This window comes from Vespa velutina, chromosome 1 (genome assembly GCF_912470025.1).
Source record: "Vespa velutina chromosome 1, iVesVel2.1, whole genome shotgun sequence".
Classification (NCBI taxonomy): domain Eukaryota; kingdom Metazoa; phylum Arthropoda; class Insecta; order Hymenoptera; family Vespidae; genus Vespa; species Vespa velutina.
Window position 1 is genome coordinate 6,245,320 of NC_062188.1, and position 19,592 is coordinate 6,264,911.

The 19,592-nt window shown below is 32.6% G+C and overlaps 1 protein-coding gene across 8 annotated transcripts in view; it reads right to left on the minus strand.

The window, feature by feature from the left end:
* Positions 1 to 3,833: 3,833 nt before the first annotated feature.
* The window catches only part of LOC124952508 (uncharacterized threonine-rich GPI-anchored glycoprotein PJ4664.02-like), a 63,903-nt gene continuing 48,144 nt past the window's right edge, over positions 3,834 to 19,592 (minus strand). For all 8 annotated transcript variants that reach the window (XM_047502526.1, XM_047502511.1, XM_047502517.1 and 5 more), the window contains 2 exons: positions 10,171 to 10,463; positions 3,834 to 10,038 (listed from right to left, as the gene is read on the minus strand). In XM_047502526.1, coding sequence (XP_047358482.1) covers positions 5,401 to 10,038; positions 10,171 to 10,463 — 4,931 coding nt within the window. In that variant the 3' untranslated portion in view covers positions 3,834 to 5,400. The remainder of the gene's footprint in view (positions 10,039 to 10,170; positions 10,464 to 19,592) is intronic.

Genomic DNA, 19,592 nt, shown 5'->3' on the forward strand with positions numbered 1-19,592 from the left:
CAAACTCTCTACATTCATACAATCAATGTTTAGGTAAAAAGTTATGGTAGGTAAAATTATAGAATGTGACGGCACAAAATCGAACGACATGGAAATCGAATAGGAAGAAAATGGATTAAGACCCAGGGTGGTCAATTAGGATTGGATTAGAGACTACAGGATCGAATAGGATCAAAAAGTATAGAATTGGATCGAATTCGATCGTACCGAATCAAATAGGTTCGAATTAGATTGCATTGTTAGAATAGAAGAACTCTAGATTTCGTCTAAGACATGACATAATTTAATCCCATTCGTTCTAATCTTATTTTGGCCCTATTAGATTCTATTAGATCGAATTTGATCTTTCTTAGTATTATTCGATTTTATTTAATCTAATTCGACCCTTTTCGATTTTCTTCAATCGTGTTCAGTCGTAATTAGTTCTTTTGCATTTTTATTTGATCATATCCAAAACTATACAATCCTATTCAATCTTATTCGATCCTATTCGATCTTATTTGAATCTGATCGATCTTATTCGTTTCTAATCGACCCAATTCGAACATATTCCATCCAGACGATTCTTATTCCATCGAATTCGATCTTATTCTGTCTTATTCGATATTATTACTTTATTCAGTTTAATTTAATTCTATTCATTTAATTTCAAACCCATTCGGACTATTCGATATTTTTCGATCCTATTCTATCTCATTCGTCTTATTTTAATCTTATTCTGTCTTATTCAATACTATTATTTTATTCGGTTCAATTTAATCCTATTCATTTAATTTCAAACCCATTTGGACTATTCGATATTTTTCGATCCTATTCTGTCTCATTCGTCTTATTTCAATCTTATTCTGTCTCATTCGTCTTATTTCAATCTTATTCTGTCTTATTCGATCCAATTTGATCCTTAATTTCAAATTTATTCTGATCTATTCGACCTTTTTCAATCCTATTCGGTCCTATTCTGTCTCGTTCGGTTTATTTCGATCATATTCTGTCTTATTCGATCCTATTCAGTCTTACTCGATTCTTTTCGATCTTATTTGACTATATTCTATCTCCCTATTCTATCCTAATCGATCGTATTTATCTCTTTCATTACCATTCGGCCCTGTACATATCTAATTCGATTATATTCGTTTCTGTTTGACTCTATTCGATATTTTTCTTTTCTAATTCTGTCATTTTCCATTCTACCATGTCTTATTATCTTATCCTATCTTGTTCTGTTCCATTCCATCCTATATTTCTATCCTTCAAACTTTTTTGCTTGAACAATATTAAATATCACAAAATATTGAACTGTTGACGCTGGAAAAAAATTTGTCAAGCAAGTTTTTTCTTTTTGTTTTTTTTTCTTTCTTTGTTTTATGTAAAATAAAATGTTACAAATATTATAGGTTATCATTGAAAGAAGTAAAGTTGATTTATATTTGATTTCCAAGGCTAAATAATTTTTTTTCGAAATCTTCTTTTTAAAAATGTGTTGTTTAATATATTTTGATCTCTCAATTTAAAGAACTCAACCAGTATGTATATATATATGTATGTATGTATGTATAAATCATCTTATCCAATTTATAGTAATTCCCTGTTTACCAATCTGAACGTATCTGATTAGCTAATACTAAAAACAATATTGAAAAATCACAAAAAGGTAAATATATATCGAGATTAGATTGATGAATCTTCATAGGATAGTTCATCTTATCCTAATTATAACAATTCTCTCATTTATATCATATTAATATTAGACAAAATGCTAAGAAATTATTAGAAAAAAAAAAAAAAAAGATATCTAAATGATAGAATAGATCTTCATAGAATAGATCTCATCTTAATATAATTACAATAATTCTTTCTACTAGCCTAAATGTATATTAAGTTGGTCAATATTAGACACATAACGCTAATTGTAAAAAAAAAATAAAAAGAAAAATTGATGAAACTTTATAGGATAGATCATTCAAATAGATTACAAAAATTCAAACGTAATGACGTCTTTTATTTGAATACTAGTTTCTCAGAAAAAGCTTGAATAAGCCTGACAAATAGGCGTACATATAAAGACTTGAAATATCACGCATTCGTAACTTAACAATAAACGATAATTATACTTTTCGATGAAGCTAAGGATAATGATCGCTAAGGACTCCATCTTTTTTACTTCTTACTTGCTACGCGTAAAATATTAACCCCTTGCCTTATAATATCGAACGAGACTCATGATACGAATTTTCCTACCATTTTTTCTTTTTTTTTTTTTTTTTTTGTTTTTTTCCTTTATTTTTTCAATCGAAATTTATCAATACAGTAAGTAGTTAACTTATGTCGATATACTTATGATTTTTTACTTTTTTTTTTCTTTTTTTTTCCTTTTTTCTTTTTTGTTTTTTAATGATCCACATGAGGAAACACTATGAATTGTGAAATTTAAATAAAAATTATCAAAAAAATATTTCAAATCAATAAAAAAAAAGAAAATAAATAAATAAATAAATAATAATAATAATCGATAAACATTATAAGAAAATAAATTTGATATCAGTTTTATCCGTTGAGGTTTAATCTCTTTGATTTATAGATATGATCATTGAAATGGATTTTGTATGAATTTCATTCAAACTGTTTAGAATTATTATCTTTTTATTTTCATGACTATACGAAATATCTTTTTATGGTCAATTGATATTTATTTCAGACGAATAAAATATTCTGTCTCTGCTCCGACAAAAATGTCCCAGGTAATAATTCGGTAATGTTATATTTATCCTTATTTAACGCTTTCGGTATTATCAGTATTATCATTATCATTATTATTATTATTATTATTATTATTATTAGTATTATTAGTATTATTATATTTATTAACAAAAAAAAAAAAAAAATAGGAAATTGTATGCAAATCAATGACACTTTTTAAAAGAAACGTATTAATGTCGAACTGAAAAAATTAATATAATTAACGTTCTAACATTCGCATTCTACAAATAAATGATGAACTTGTTTTTAATATATCCATATTCATATTATGGGAACACAGGAGTGTTATGGATGAAAATGATGTAAACAAATTCGTTCGCATTAACTATCTTACCTTTAAATATAAAGATTAGAAAAGCGAAGGAGGGAATACTTTTTTCTTTTTCTTTTTTTTTTTGCCGACAATGCAAAATAAAAAAAAAAAAAAATAAAAAACACAGGAAGAATATGTGAAAGTAAGTTGAGCTATAAAAAGAAGGATTATAATTGGAATGTTAGAAGCAAAGCATTTTTAAAAAAATTATTATGAAAAATGATTATTTTTTCTCGTTATAAGACAAGACACTGGGGGGGGGGGGGGGGGGGTTAGAAAAGAGATTAAATAATTCCGTAATAATGAATTATTAAATGACTTGTTTAACAGCACGACGAAGAGAATAACATTTTAGATGTGCTATATGTATAATAATGAAATAAAAACTCGTGTACCCATAGGGCTTGACAAAAGCAAGTAAAAAGGAAACGAAAAGGGGGAGGAAAAAAGGAAAAGAAAAAGCTGATCAACAGCCATAAACGATACACGACTGTTATCAATTGTGCGTCATTGATCGTCAAAAGAATATAAAGAAAAAAAAAAAAGAAAAAAAAAAGAAGAAAAAAGAAAGAAAAGAAAAAAAGAGAGACAAAGTAGAAAATTAGTAGGGAGCCTTTGAGAGTTTCATATGTATGTAAGTAAAGACATATATATATATATATATATATATATATATATATATATATATATATATATATATATATATATATATATGTATATATATATATTATATATAATCTTGTTAAACGATATTCGACTGGTGTGTGACTTCGTACTGTTTGGATTTATTTAATAATATATATGGTATCACAATAAATCATAAAGGTGCTGTACACAGATGAATAGTACGTGTGTTTGTATATATGTGTGTGTTCATGTGTAATGTAATACGATGACAAAGCTATATAATAATATTATTATTTCTCTCCTTCTTAATGTACTCTCAACTCTTCTCTCTTCAGAAATAGGAACAAACAAAAATAAATATATGCGTTTCTTTTTCATAAAATACGACGACTAATCTTTATCAATTATATAATGCACATATAAAATTAAAAAATATAAAAAAACCGTCCGGTCTCGTTATATACGTTAAGAGCAATAATATGCCGGCGACTTATTCGATATCGTCGATTTTATTAGCGTATGAAAGTGCGATGCGTAAGCTTCTCCTTCTTCTTCTCCTCCTCCTCCTCCTCTTCCTCCTCCACCTCCTCCTCCTTCTTCTTCTTCTATTTTTTTGCCATTATTAATATACGACAATGTGTTTTTTCTTTTTTTTTTCTTTTTTTTTTTTTTTCTCTTGGCTATATATTCTTCGTAGGACATAGAGTCTGCTGTGAACTACGGGGCCATTTACGAGCACCAGATGACTTTTCGCAATCTTAGACCACGGGATAATTACGATAAATCACTTCGAGAAACACATCCGATTATTTACACAACAAAATTATTCAGAATCTTTCTTTCTCTCTCTTTCTCTTTTTCTTTCTTTCTTTCTTTCTTTCTTTCATTCTATCTTTCATTCGTACATTCACACATATCACGCTCGCACATCTTTCCCGCTTTGCTTTCTCTCTCTCTCTCTCTCTCTCTCTCTCTCTCTCTCTTTCTCTATCTCTATCTGTCTGTCTGTCTCTTTTTCTCTCGTCCTTTTCATTCTTTCCTTTTATTTTTGTTTTCTTTTTTTGTATCTTTTTCTATTTATTTATTTATTTTTTTTCTTTTCGTTTTTCTTCTTCCTCACCGATTTAAATATCTAAATTGGATATATAATCCTTTTTTGCTGCGGCACACAACCGAAACAGTCGAAAGCTAAGATTATGCAAGAAAATTTTGTTTGTTGCATGTCGTTTCTTTGTCACAAGATTAAAACAGATCCAAGTGTGGGCTATTTTTTGTTTTGTGTTTTTTCTTCTTTCTCATTACGTGTAAATGTATGTATATGTGTTTGTATATGTGTATGCGTGTGTTCATTTTACGTATATATATATATATAATATATATATATATGTGTGTATGTGCGCATATATATATATATTAGATTAATATTTATGTAAGTAGAGTAAAAACTTCTCCCTTCGATAAATGTTCCCTAAAACGCTACCAGAGGACGATGTGGATCTCGTTTAAATCCTTCTCGTGAGAATAAAACATAAAAAAAAAAAAAAAAAAAAAAAAAAAAAAAATATGTAAAAAAAAAAAAAAGAAAAAAAAGTATTATTATAGTATGTAACGATCACGATCCGCATAATTTTAAAAGGGTTTCGGGCTCGTATTATAATAATCAGCGGATCGATACAAGATATGCTCTTTTATCGTCGAGTCATTCAATCGGCACTCGAAATCAACTGGTTATCGGTGTGTGCGACTACAGGCGACAAATCCTTTTCAGGTACGTCATCCTCATTTTTACTATTTGTTGTTATTATTGTTGTTTTAGTGATTTCAACGTTATCCGCCGTTCCATTTTGCATTACTTTCACTTTAGTCGTCGACGAAGATTTAGTAGTAGCACCCGACGAGTGTCCAGACGCAACTTTCGATGTAATCTTCTTCACTGGTGAATGTGCTGCTGTTGTCGTCGTGCTAGTTAATTTTTGGCTCGACAAACGTTTTGTGGTCGAACTAGTATTAAGGATAGTAGTAGCGGACATAGAAGAACGCGTTGTGGTTTTAGATATAGGAGAACTCGTGGTACGTGCCATAGAGATTTGCTTATTGGCAGTCTCCTTGATTTGTTTGTCGATCATTGGTGATTTTGCAAGAGAAGTACGTGCCTTCGCCGTATTATTACTAGTCGAAGTTGCTTTAGATGATTTCGTTGCATTTAATGAACCACTAGCCGCATTTGTACCAGCTGATTTGGCCGGTGATTTAGCTGCTGTTATAGCGGAAGTCGGTCTTGACTTGCCAGTCGTTGGTACCGTTGTCGTCGTCGTCGTCGACGTCGTCGTACTAAACGATGTTCGCGAACCCGTCGTAGTTTTACTTGTGCTACTAACTTTGGCCGCGGTAGACGTAGACGTAATAGTCGATTTGGTAGCAGCTTTCGTGACTGTTGTCTTACTAAGAGATTTAACGTCGCCATTTAGAACAGATTTCTTTTCTACCGAGCTAGTATTACTTCTCGCTGAAGCTGGTGCAGGTTTTGATTTCGTAAGGGAACTGCTTGGACGCGCAGGAGCGGATTTTGTCGTTGACGTTGCTGTTGTTAATGTTTTGCTAGTCGATACAGTTCTTGTCGCATTTAATTTTGCTGCATTAGTAGTAGTTTGAGACTTGGTGCCAGCTGTATCGAGATGTTTAGGACGAGCTGCCGCAGTTCCGGCCGGCTTTTTCGTTGTTGTCGCTGAAGTCGTTGATCTTGTTGTCGAGGAGACAGTCTTCGATGGTGAAGTTGGAGTAGACTTTGGTGCTGCAGTCTTAGTAGTACTTGCACTGCTACCAGGCTTCATTGATTTTGTCGTAGGCTTTGCTTTGGCTTTATTACTCGTGCTCGTAGCTGCTACTGTCGTGATTAATCCTGCTGCTGTAGTAACTGCAGCTGCAGCCACGATAGCTTCTGTCGCGGTTACCTCGACTGCTGGTGGTTCGACAACTGCTTCTTCTTCGGTCTTTTGTGGTTCTTCCACTTTCACAGGTTCGGTAATCTTTTGTATTTCTACTTCCTGTGTTACCGATACAGTCTCAGAAATGTCTATAGTTTTGGCAGTATCCGCAGTCTCTGCGATTTCTGCAGTCTCTGCGATTCCTGGAGTCTCTATGATTCCTATAGTCTCTGCGATTCCTGTGGTCTCTGCGATTCCTGTGGTCTTTGCGATTCCTGTGGTCTCTGCGATTCCTGTAGTTTCTACGATTCCTGCAGTCTCTGCGATTCCTGTAGTCTCTGCGATTCCTGTAGTCTCTATGATTCCTGCAGTCTCTACGATTCCTGCAGACTCTGCGATTCCTGCAGTCTCTATGATTCCTGCAGTCTCTGGGATTCCTGCAGTATCTGCGATTCTTGCAGTCTCTACGATTCCTGCAGTCTCTGCGATTCTTGCAATTTCTGCGATACCTGCAATACTTGAAATTTCTGCAGTACCTGCGATTTCTGCAGTCTCTGTGATTTCTGCAGTACCTGCGATTTCTGCAGTCTCTGTGATTTCTGCAGTCTTTTTGATTTCTGCAGTTTCAGTGATTTCTGCAGTCTCAGTGATTTCTGCAGTACCTGCAATTTCTGCAGTACCTGCGATTTCTGTAGTATCTGCGATTTCTGTAGTACCTGTAATTTCTGTAGTACCTGCGATTTCTGTAGTACCTGCGATTTCTGTAGTACCTGCAACTTCTGCAGTCTCTGCAACTTCTGCAGTATCTATAATTCCCACGGTAGTAGTATCTATAGGCTTCGTGATTTCTACAATTTTCTCGGGTACCTCGCTTTCTACGATGTCCATAGAAACGACAGTTTTTTCAGTATCTGTAGGCGTTGATATTTCTGTAGTTTCTACAGGTGTTACTAGTTCGAAAGCGTCCGAAGCTTTTTCAATTTCGATATTTTCTACGGATGTCACGAGTTCTGTAGACTTTGAAAATTCTGTTAATTCTGTAGTAGCAACTGGCTGTGTTGTTTCCGCAACCTGTACAATTTCTGCGTCTTCCTTAGCTTCTAATGCTTCCTCCTCTTCTTCTACCTCTTTTTCTTTCGTATCTAAAAGTAATTTTTCTTCGATAGTTTCTTGTACAGAAGACTCCTTATGTTCGACAATATCTTCTGACGTGATTTTATCTTCGATGATTGGAGCCGTTTCGGTTATTGGAGATTCCTCGGGTGTAATATTATCAGGTTCTAATTGTTTTTCCAAACCTGTAAATTCTTGTATAGATTCTGACAAATTTAATGCGACCGTTTCGTTGACTTTTTCAAATTCATTAACGTCGATTTCAATTTTGTCAATAGACTTTGTCTCTGAGGAATCTTCCAATTTCAGATGAATATCTTGACTTAAATCAATATGCTTGTTTGTATCAAAAAGACATACAGATTCTTCCATAAGTCGTGACGGTTTTTCTGTAATAATATCTTCGAAAGTAGAAGAAGACTGAGGATATTCTGCGGCATTGCTTTCTTCGATGTGATCTGTCGTAGGCACTTCAGTGGTAGTTTCTTTAAGGTCTAACAAATTCTCGATAGGTCGATCGTTGAAGATTGGCTCCGAAGAGATAAGAGTCGGTAGATAAGAGGATTCTGAGTGATGTTCTGTTGGAACAGGCTGTGCAATTAGGTCCATTGAATTGTCTAAAAGTATTGGTTTCGAAGATATATCAGACAATGCTGGTTCTCCAGAAGCAAACGGATCGAAGGAACTCTTACTCATTTGAAATTCTGAAACGTCTGAACATAAATTAGAAACCATAATGGGACGATCTTCCTCTTTATTAACTAACGTAAGATTTTCCGTGGAAGCGATTAAATTGTTTTTCAATAGATCCGGAGATGTATCTACGAGTTCTGTTTCGATCGATGGCATAAACGGAGAAACTGATTTTGATGATTCGTCGATCGTAGACGACAAAAAATTATGCTGCTCTTCCTGGGATATCGTATTTTGTAATATTTCGGATTGAATTAGATCCGTTGCAATTTCGACCGGTTTGTTTACGAGAAAATCGTTGTCGCTACTCGTGACAATATCGTTGTCCATTGCGACATCTTTTTCATCGTCGATATATTCCGCTTCTTTCGGTGTTTCCACACGTTCATTTTCTTTATCTTTTTCTTCTTTCTCTTCCTCATTATCTCGGTTAACATGTATCATCTCGTCCTTATTATCTAACAACAAAGAAGAAGATGATCTTTTTTCATCGTCTTCCTTCGAAAAATCTTGCTCGGATAATGAATTGATTGGAGATGATTGATGACGTTCCAATTCAACTTGAATAAATTCCGCAGTTTTTGGTTCGTCCGAATCTTCGAACTTTAAGAAAGTATTATCATCCTTTGATAATAACGATGATATTTGAACTTGATTAGATGAGTCACCATTAGACAACGTATCAAATTCCGTACGACGTTCTTCTACATCCGTTGATGATATTGCCTTCGGTGACTGGGGAATTCGTCCTTCAGAGGAATAATTTTCATCCTCTAAATCCCCATCGCTTAAATCATGAACAGCATTTAAATCTACTTCCTTATTAAAGGCCGCTTTGAAATCACACGGAGCATAGGACATCGTCATTGGATTATCTCTGTTATAAATGTCACAGTCGGAATCCCCAAAGGACTCTTCCATCGTGGAAATTTCAGTTTTATGTAAATCAGTAGTCGTTGTACATAGAAAGCTCATCGTTTCATCCCCGTATTCGGCTTTGGTCGAAGAAATTTCAGATTCATCTAAACCAGCAGCAACTGCGGCGGTGGATAATGGATTAATTATTTTTTGTTGTTCCGTATAAAAATCATAATCGGAATGCGTTGTATGATCGCCATTAGGAGATGAATCTTCCTCTTCGATCTCATGAGGCCTGGCAGATATTTCCTCGTCAAATTCTTTTTGACTCGGCACTTTAATATCGTCCATCGCTATAGTTTTCAAAGGAGAACCTGCAACGAGACTATCGTTTATGGTATTGAGCTTAATTTGACGTTTAGGCGGCGAGATTGGAATAAATTCGGCCGCGTTAGGATTCAATTGAAAATCCATATCTTCCTCTTGTTCTTGCTTATCCACTTCCTCTTCGTCCTCTCCTCCTCTATCCTCTTTTTTTTCCTTTTCTTCGTGTTCTTTCTCTTCTTTTTCTTTTTCTTCTTCCTCTTCCTCTTCTTCCTCTTCCTCTTCCTCTTCCTCCTCTTCTACAAAACCGTACTCTTTCTCTTCTTTCTCTTCGGTTTCTTCCTTTTCAACTTCTTTTTCCTCTTCTTCCTCTTCCTTTTCTAGTTTTACAAACGTAGAGTCAAATTCTTTATTCTCTTCGACGCTAATCTGAAATACATAAAATTAATTCGATCAAAATTTCTTTTTTGTAAATATCTATAATAAATATTATATGTTTTTAAAAGAAATTATTGGATTAAAGAATTTTTTTTTTGTTTTTTTTTATATCAGTCGTCTTACATCAGTGTTAATAAGCTCAGGTAATATTTCCTCCCCCTTTTGACTCTCACATTCGCTGCTACTATTATGTTCGGACGTTGGAGACCGAGATGGTTCCTCCACGTTGTTATCCTCGTCAAGATGTTCAACGTTCTTATTTTCGTTGTCGTTCTTTATTTCGTTGAGCTCTTCGGAAGATGCAGCTGTATCTTTCTCTTTGTTTGGCCCAACACGATAGTAATTCCACTCGTCCTCGGAATCCTCGCTATCCGCTACGTTATCCGCCTCGGGTAACAGTGCATGCTGAAGAGCTTCTGTGATAAAAATAAGTACAAATTAACGATTTATATATATATATATATATACTACTATAACATATTTAACTCTTTATAACAAACAATCTGTTCGTATGTTTTTATTTTCTATACTAAAATTATTTAATATAAAAATTATATACTATTAAAATAATACTATACATACACACACACACACGCGCGCGCACAGACATACAATATAATATATATAATATTAAGCGATGTACGATATTAATAATATTATTATTTTCAGTATTACTATAATATTGTATAGATGTTTATTTATATATTCTCTAATAGTAATAGTATATTAAATCTATATAAATATCATACATATTATAGTAATATATATTATTATAATTTTAAAGAATATATTTGTACACACACCCATACTCCTCATTCTCTCTACCCCAACCCTAATTTTTATAGTAATATTTCATATAATATTATATTAATAATAATATAGTATATTTTATATTTAATATACAAAATATAACTAATATTATAAAAAATATTAAAAGCTTCGGATATGAAACAAATTTTAAGCGATGAAATAAAATAAAACAATGTGTCTGTGTGTGTGATTTGAGAATTATATTAAGTTATAGACGGTTAGCTAGAATAAATCTAAATGATCTATGTAGAAAGTTTAATCACAGTTTTTCGTTGCATTATAAGACGTAATACGTATTTCGTAAGAACAGTGATACGGTACGGTAAAGAATCCTACGCTATTTAATGCATGGCTGCACTCGTATGCACATAATATGCATCTTACCTCGTAAAAGAGGATTTATATTTTGCAAGAAGTCATATAAATTGCTATAAGACAAACTTTACAGACATCTTAATTAATTATATCATTTTGTATTAATCCTTTTGTAATAATATTAATTATTATCACTCGAATAATTATTATTCTCGTCTCGCGATGCATAGATATTCGTAGTAAAAAAAAAAAAAAAAAGAAAAAAAAAAGAGAGATAAAATAAAGAAAAACAAAATTTTCAACCTAAGTATAGTTTTTCGATTAAATCTGAGATTGGACAATGGAAACCTTCTCAACCAGACATCCGAGACATAGCCACGCCTTATGTTCAAAGAAAAATCGAAGAACGGCACTGACCAAAATTCTAAATAGTCTTTATTTTTTGTTTTCTAATGATTCCTAACAAGAAATTCGAAAATCAAAAGGACATATATACATAATACACGTGGTACGTTTCGGAAAAAAAATCAAAAAAGCTTTCACACAATTTTGTTTGCTTTCACACAGAGATACATACACACACAGACAGACAGACAGACACACACAGACACATACATATATACACACATACAACTTCACGTATTGTTCCATCATAAGTCATCACTTTCTAATCACAATTATCGATAAAACTCAAAAAAATAGAGAGAGAGAGAGAGAGAGAGAGAGAGAGAGAGAGAGAGAGAGAGAGAGAAAGAGAGGGAGAGAGAAATTTTTTATACAAATTCGTATACTATTAAATCCATAATTAAATCACGGATCATTATCACCAAAGTATCGTTCGTATAATTAACCTTGAACCGTGATGAGAACGAAGAGAGGTTGTACAGGTCAGTGAATAACGAGAGAGAAAAAGCGAATTAACACAGTCTAGACAGAAATATCTTGATTCATAGCGTTCCTTGGCAAGAGGAATGAGAGCAATAAACTATCGATTAGACTTTTAGGAAGGTTGAAGGAGGAGGGAAGGGGAAGAGAAGAAGAGGGGACAGGGGCACAACGCGACCACCTTATAATAAAGTCATTCTCACAAACGGAGCGCGTTCACGTTGAAGGACGAGTTACAGTGACAATTAATGTTCTAAAAAATACCGATGATACATAATAAATATCGAGAAAACAACACATTTGTCGAGCGCAATTAAAAGGAAGAAAAAAAGAAAAGAAAAAAAAAAAACGGGGAGAACAAAAAAAAAGATATGGACGATGAAAAAGTATATTTTACTCACAAATTCGTAGTGAATATACACAGGGCACAGAAGAGAGAAGGAGAAAGAGAGAAAAAAAGAGAAAGAGAGAGAGGATATCACTCCTCAGGAGGAGCGATCAGCAGTGACTAAGAGGAACTACGCCCGCCAAGAGATGCATTATCGATCTAGTCTAGAGCTCCCCTGGTGGACCCCCTTCTCTCCTCGTCCCTGGCACCACCCACCTGTGCACCGTATAGCAACAGTCGCACCTCATCTCCTGTAGGAACGAACCATGTCCCTGGGATTGATCCTTATCGTAGAGAGACGCGCAGGATAAAAACCTAGCCAAAAATCTTATCGGACATTGACGTTTTCTCTTTTCATATAAATTATAATAAATTTTAACTTTTAATAACTCCTAAATTTTATTAAGCTTTTATCGAGTTATATATTATATACATATATATATATATATATATATGAATTTATTTATTTAAAAATTTTTAATATTAGATCATTGATTTAAATAATAATATATCATAAATAGAATATATCATAAAACACACCTAACACACACACACATAGACAGACACTATAGGTATATATAAATATAATATTTATATATCTATATATTTATCTAATCTACTCCATCTATATCTATTTAATCTATCTATAAATATAGATTTATTATAGATACTATATAATATATATATATATAGTATATTAAATATTATATATATATACACACACACATACACATGAAAATATTGAAATAATAGAATTACGTAGAAATAGAAAGCTCTCTATGGTCCAAACCACAAAAGGAGAATAATGAAAATCCTTTATTTAGGGGCACTCCTAACGGCAGCAGCACTAGGCTTCATTTTAATACTCGTCTGGAATATGCTTGGAAACAGGCTTAAGGGATGTTAAAAAAAGGAACCACCCACGCGAAGAACACTCGCTTAACCCGTTCTCTTAATTCCAACTTCTCTCTACCTACTACCACCGCTACCATTACCATTACCACTGCCACTGTCATTGATACTACTCTTCCACCACCATTATTGTTATCGCTATCACCACCACTACACACCATTCATTCTCACCATCGTGCATTCGTACTAACTTTTGTGTATGTATACATACTTTATCTATCCAGTCGAGTTATCGAACTTTTTCCAAGATATGAATGAAATTGTTCTCGAATGAGTTTCGAAGAAGTGACTAATAAAAATGCGGAAGCGTATCATCGAAGGTGTGCATACTTGCGGTTATATATATACGCTTTCTCTCTCCCCCCCTCTCTCTCTACATATATATATATATATATATATATATATATATCTTTCTGACACGATGATTTATAGTCGATGCCATTATGGGATACACCGAGAAACCATAAAATATCGTCGTCTATAAGGTTCTCGTTCCTTTTAACTGGCAACTGGCACGCATCGTTAACTAGATTTTAACGTCTGGCACGTAAGAACAATATATACAACAGAGATAACGTTAATTCTCCTCTCTGTGTGTGTGTGTGTGTGCAAATTTTTGTTTCTTTTTCTATCTCTTATTTTTTTTTGTATACATCATCAACCAACATCTATTTCCGTTTTCTTCGTACTTTTTTTTTTTCATTCGGCTAATTGTTAATTTAATCGTTGTCATAATCATTGCCAAAAAACTGTATTATTATGTATTTATCGAGTTCCTATTTTCGTTTTAACGGAAGGATCATTACTTATACAAGCCTAAAATTGAATTTGCTAAATGGGAAATTGCAATACCCACGTAGAGAGAGAGAAAGAGAGAGCAAGAGGAAGAGAAGAACTGGCTCGTTTCTTCTCTCTTTCTCTCCCTTTTCTCTTCTCTTTCTTCGTTTGTACGTACTGCAAGAAAGAAAAATATACGAGAGTTCGTTCCAAAAGGACCCTTGGCATGTAGCGAGCATCTCTCTCTTTTCGCCTCTCATTCGGTCCTTTTATTTGACTCCTTTACCATTTCCCCGAGTCCTACGTTCCAGTGCAATGTGTATCGGTCGCATGTGCGGAGAGTGCAAGGGAGAAGAGCTAATTTTAAACTGACATCAAGAGTGAGAGAGAGAGAGAGAGAGAGAGAGAGAGGGAGGGAGGGAGGTAGAGAAAGAGAGACGCTTTAAAGAAAAAGGAAAAAGAAATTCCAACTTCATTGGCGTCGATTCGAAGTCTTTTTTTTTTTTTTTTATTTTTTATTTTCTGGAAGATTCATCATTTCTTATGTTGTTTATTTATTCTATTATATTTTATTTTATTTTAATTTATTCTTGTTAAATTTTAAGCAAAAGAAAATTCCAACTTCTCATTGGCGTAGATTCGAAAGGACATTTTTTGAAATTTATAATTTCTTAGGTTGATTTCAGATTTTTATTTATTTATTTATTTATTTTTATTTCTTTTCTTTTCTTCTTTTTTTTTTCTCTTTTTAATCTTTATTAAATTTCAAGAAAAAGAAATTTTCAACTCAATCGGCGTAAATTAGAAGTTTTTTTTTTTTTTTTTAAGATCCATAATTTCTTACATCGTCTCATTATTTTTCCTTTATCTTTGTTAAATTACAAACAAAATAAACTTTCAACTTCTCACTGGCGTCAACTCGAAAAAAGTTACACTTTAAGATAAATCATTTCTTTCGAAATATTTCTAGTAACTTCTTTTTTATATTTGTAATTATTATTTTTCTCTCTTCCCTTTTTTTTTTTTTTTACTGTTCCTTCGTTCGTTCGTTCGTTAAATTCCAAAAAAGAAAAAAGGAAAACAAAACCAAATAAGAAAAGCGTTTCGATGAAAATCAAAAGATTCGATGTCGGTCAGCAACGGCGTTGTATACGTGGAAAGAGAGTGGTGTATCTAAATTTAGATTGGAGCTCGTCTTCGTGAAATTCCGCGAGTACGTCGCACGTAAAAGATCGTAATGTCGAAATAAAATGGAATACTCATTTGGAGACATCCAATCCAACTTTCTCTTTTAACGAAAACGAGGACTCTTTCTCTCTCTCTCTCTCTCCTCTCTCTTTCTCTCCCTCCTCCTCGCTCTCTCACTCTTTCTTTCTTTAAAAAAAAGAAAAATGGAAAAGAAAAAGAAAGAAAGAAAGAAGAAAAATAAAAATGAAAAATAAAAAGATCGACGCCAATGGTTTTGGACCTCTCCTGCGCGTTGGAAGTCCGGTTTCAACCAATGCGAGAAAGAATACTGACATAACAGAAATTCGTTGAGGCAGCACACGGATGCTTTCTATAGAATATACTAGACCAATGCACAAATGGGTTCTGATCGATACGAGAGAATACTCTCCCCACCCCCGTTCCTTACTATGCTCTTCTCTTTGATGCGTTATATTGAATGTATGTATATATACACGCACACACATACCTAAGAGTTTATTTCAAAAATCTTCTGATCTCTTTAAATAGTCTGATGCTATTGAATGTAATTCTGATTATAATTCAGATAAGGTCTGTTCAATTAGTAATGTAAAAATTTCTTACTGATTTTTTAGTATATATATATTTTTTTATTTACTGAAAATTATATATATATATATATAAAATAATGAAAATATCGAAATTACTTATTGAACGAAAAAGAAAGAAGAAAGGGGGACGGGGGAGAGAGAAAAATTTATTTTCTAATAACACTACGAGTTCTAGGTCAGAAACCTATTGGAAATAATGTCGACGACAAACACGAAAGAAACAACATCACGTGATTCCCATGCGAATCAACGAAACATTACGACCGTTCGCGAGACCCCGATAACAATGATTATGCGAAGAGTCTCGAGAAACTAAACTATCAGGTTTGTGAGCGAACAATGCACGTACTACCATTAACGTTTATCGAAAACGTCTTTCTTTTGTTGTATCACGAACGTAACTTCCGATGTAAAGTAAAAAGAACTTCGCTTGAAAGATAACACTTTCTCTCTTTCTCTCTCTCTCTCTCTCTCTCTCTCTCTCTATATATATATATATATATATATATATATATAATCCTTCGTTGAAAACCTAACCTTACTTTTGTTTCCAATGGAAAAAGAATAAAAAAGAAAAGAACAGAGAAAATAAGAAAAAAAAAAATTATTAAAATTTGTATGAAAAATAAATTTTTATAAAAGTAATATATTTTCATATATATTATTATTGTTGTTATTATTATTATTATTATTATTATTATTATTATTATTATTTTTCGATATAATAGAACAAAAAATATTGAATAAGAGATATATTCACCATAGTAATTTCGTATATTGGACCATTTTAAAGCATATACATACACACATTACACACATATATATTCCTTTGATTAATCGCTATCGGAGAAACGTTAATTGCTGATAATAAATTTCATTGGCGTTGGGAATAGGACAGGACGAAGTGCAAGTAGCAGCAAGTCGTCAACTCTCGATACGTATAAGAATGTGTATAGCTATTGAAAAACAAGATCATCTCTCTCTTTCTCTTTCTTTCTCTCTATCTATCTATCCTCTCTATCTCATTCTCCCTTTCAACCTCTAACAAATGAAACGACTTATGATTGTGTGGGACGCGTTTCAAATCGAGTTACAATTTTCTTCCTTTTGTTTCATCTTTTAATAAATTTTTATCCTTTCGAAGATGCAATGAGAGACGAAATAAGAATAATAAGAAGAAGATACATATATATAGATAAAGAAATGTCGATAATGTAACTTGTTTCTACTTACAATCGACCCGAAACGACGGAATGTAAACGACATACGTAAAATAATATAAGGAACACGTATATATATATGTATGTACGTATGTTTGTATACACGTATATATATATATATATATATATATATATATATATATATATATATATATAAGAATGTTGAAAAGTGAAAAACCGCCGAGATAAAGGGTGTGCTTAAGGAATCCGTGAGAAAGAGAAGAAACGATGGAGTACGAAAATAGCAGAGACGATGTTAAAAATAGAATATATGTACTCGAAGTAGTTCACTGATACGGCGCGAATCGCGTGCAAGACTGCCGGAGGTTCGATCGTTCGACCGGTGCGCTCTCCTCTTTCTACGATAGGGTGATGTTTCATTCGTATCGAAAGAGAGAGAGAGAGAGAGAGAGAGAGAGAGAGAGAGAGAGAGAGAGAGAGAGACAGAGAGACAGAGAGAGAGAGAGAGAGGGAGAGAGAGAGAGAGAAAAAGAGAGAGACGGAGAGAGAGAGAAAGAGAAAGAGAAAGAGAGAGAATCACGCGCCGAGAATAGACATCGTAACCTTGAAGGAGCGTGCATACGAAACGAGGAGCCTTCTTCAAATTGTTGCTTCTCGTTTCTTTCCAAAAATTTGCATTTTGAGTCACGCCGTTAAAAAAATATATTCTTTGAAAATTATCGGTGCTTATTAGTCATTGATATTAGACTATGTTCTATGAGATAGAAAAAAGTAATGATAAAAAAAAAAAAAATAATAAAAAAATATATAAATAATAATAATAATAATAATAATAATAATAATAATAATAAGAAAAAAAAAGTATCATTATTATATAAATTTTTGTTATTATTACTATTGACAGTTAACAATTTTAAATCACGCGTTAAGGCATAAGATGTTTTTATTATTATTATTATTATTATTATTATTATTATTCTTTTTTTTTTTTTAACGTCGAGATGGCTGATGGAACGTTGGAATTGGACTATTTTTCATGAAATATAAAAAAGGAACCATGTTCAGTTATTATATACGTTTTGTTGCTGTCGACGTTAATGATTTTTAGTCATGTTATAAGGTATAGCGAAAGATATACTTTGAAAAAGAGGACGCTGATTGATAGTTGAGATTCGATTAGATTTTATGAATTGTGTGGAGAAAAAAGAAAAAAAAATTAAATAAATAAAAAAAGAAAGGAGATACATTCAGTTATTATACGCTTTACTATTGTCGACGTTAACGATATAGAGTCACGTGATGAGATGACAGGATGATATGTTCTTTTTTAAACGACGGAGACTGATTGACGGAACTAACTGATCGTTATGACTCGTGATGACTAGTTACTATGAAGAAAAAAAAAAAAAAAAAAAAAAAAAAAAAAAAAAAAAAAAAAAAAAAAAAAAAAAAAAAAAAAAAAATAAATAAATAAATAAATAAATAAAAATAATAGGAAATAAAAGTAAAAAAAATCTCTTCGATTATTAGAAAATATTTCATTATTGTTGGATGTTAACGATCTTAATACGATCATGTAAAAGCGATTAAATGCGTTTAATTATATAAATAAGAATGTGTTCGTGTTGATCGTGCCAAGATCGTTTTGACAACGGTACCTGTTAAGTAACGACAAGAGAGAAGTTCTAAAGGAACACATGAAGAGAGAAATAGCAAGTTCGTCGTTTTCACACATGAAAGATACATAATAATACGATAATTCGATTAGGATTGACAAAGTAAGTCGATGCACATCGACCGGAGCGACGACACACGTGTCCGCGCATATATAATAAATTATATATACATATATATATATATATAAAATTTTATATGTTTTATATTTTACAAAAAACTTCATAAATTTAAAAAATATAATTTTATATATATGATTTAAAAAATAAAATTTTATATATATATATATAATATAAAAGATTTTTATAAATTTTATATTTTATATATATATATATATATATATATATATATATATATAAATGTATATATGTGTGTGATCTAATATATATATATATATATATATATATATCCAATTTCTGCTCTGCTCCACCACCATCATTTAGTTGCGTGCACACTGTCCATCAGTTGCCGGCGACCGGGCAACGAAAGGAAAGACCATGACTTCTCCCTCACACACACGTGTACAAAAAAAAAAAAAAAAAGAAAAAAAGGAGGACGACCAAAACCCAGGACGATCAAACTCAATGACCCGAATTTATAACCAACATAATATTTAATCTCAGTGGCGGAATATATGCACAGAGGGAGCAATCACCACGGGCTCCTTGAAGACTAGATTCGACAGTGTCCGATTCCCCCCAACCCACGAAAGTTGCTTTTAGTACGGCACTGCGAAACGCGTGCATTCGATTCAATGTACACCTGGATAGATCTCTGTCTCGTTTTACACGATATTTTTTCTAC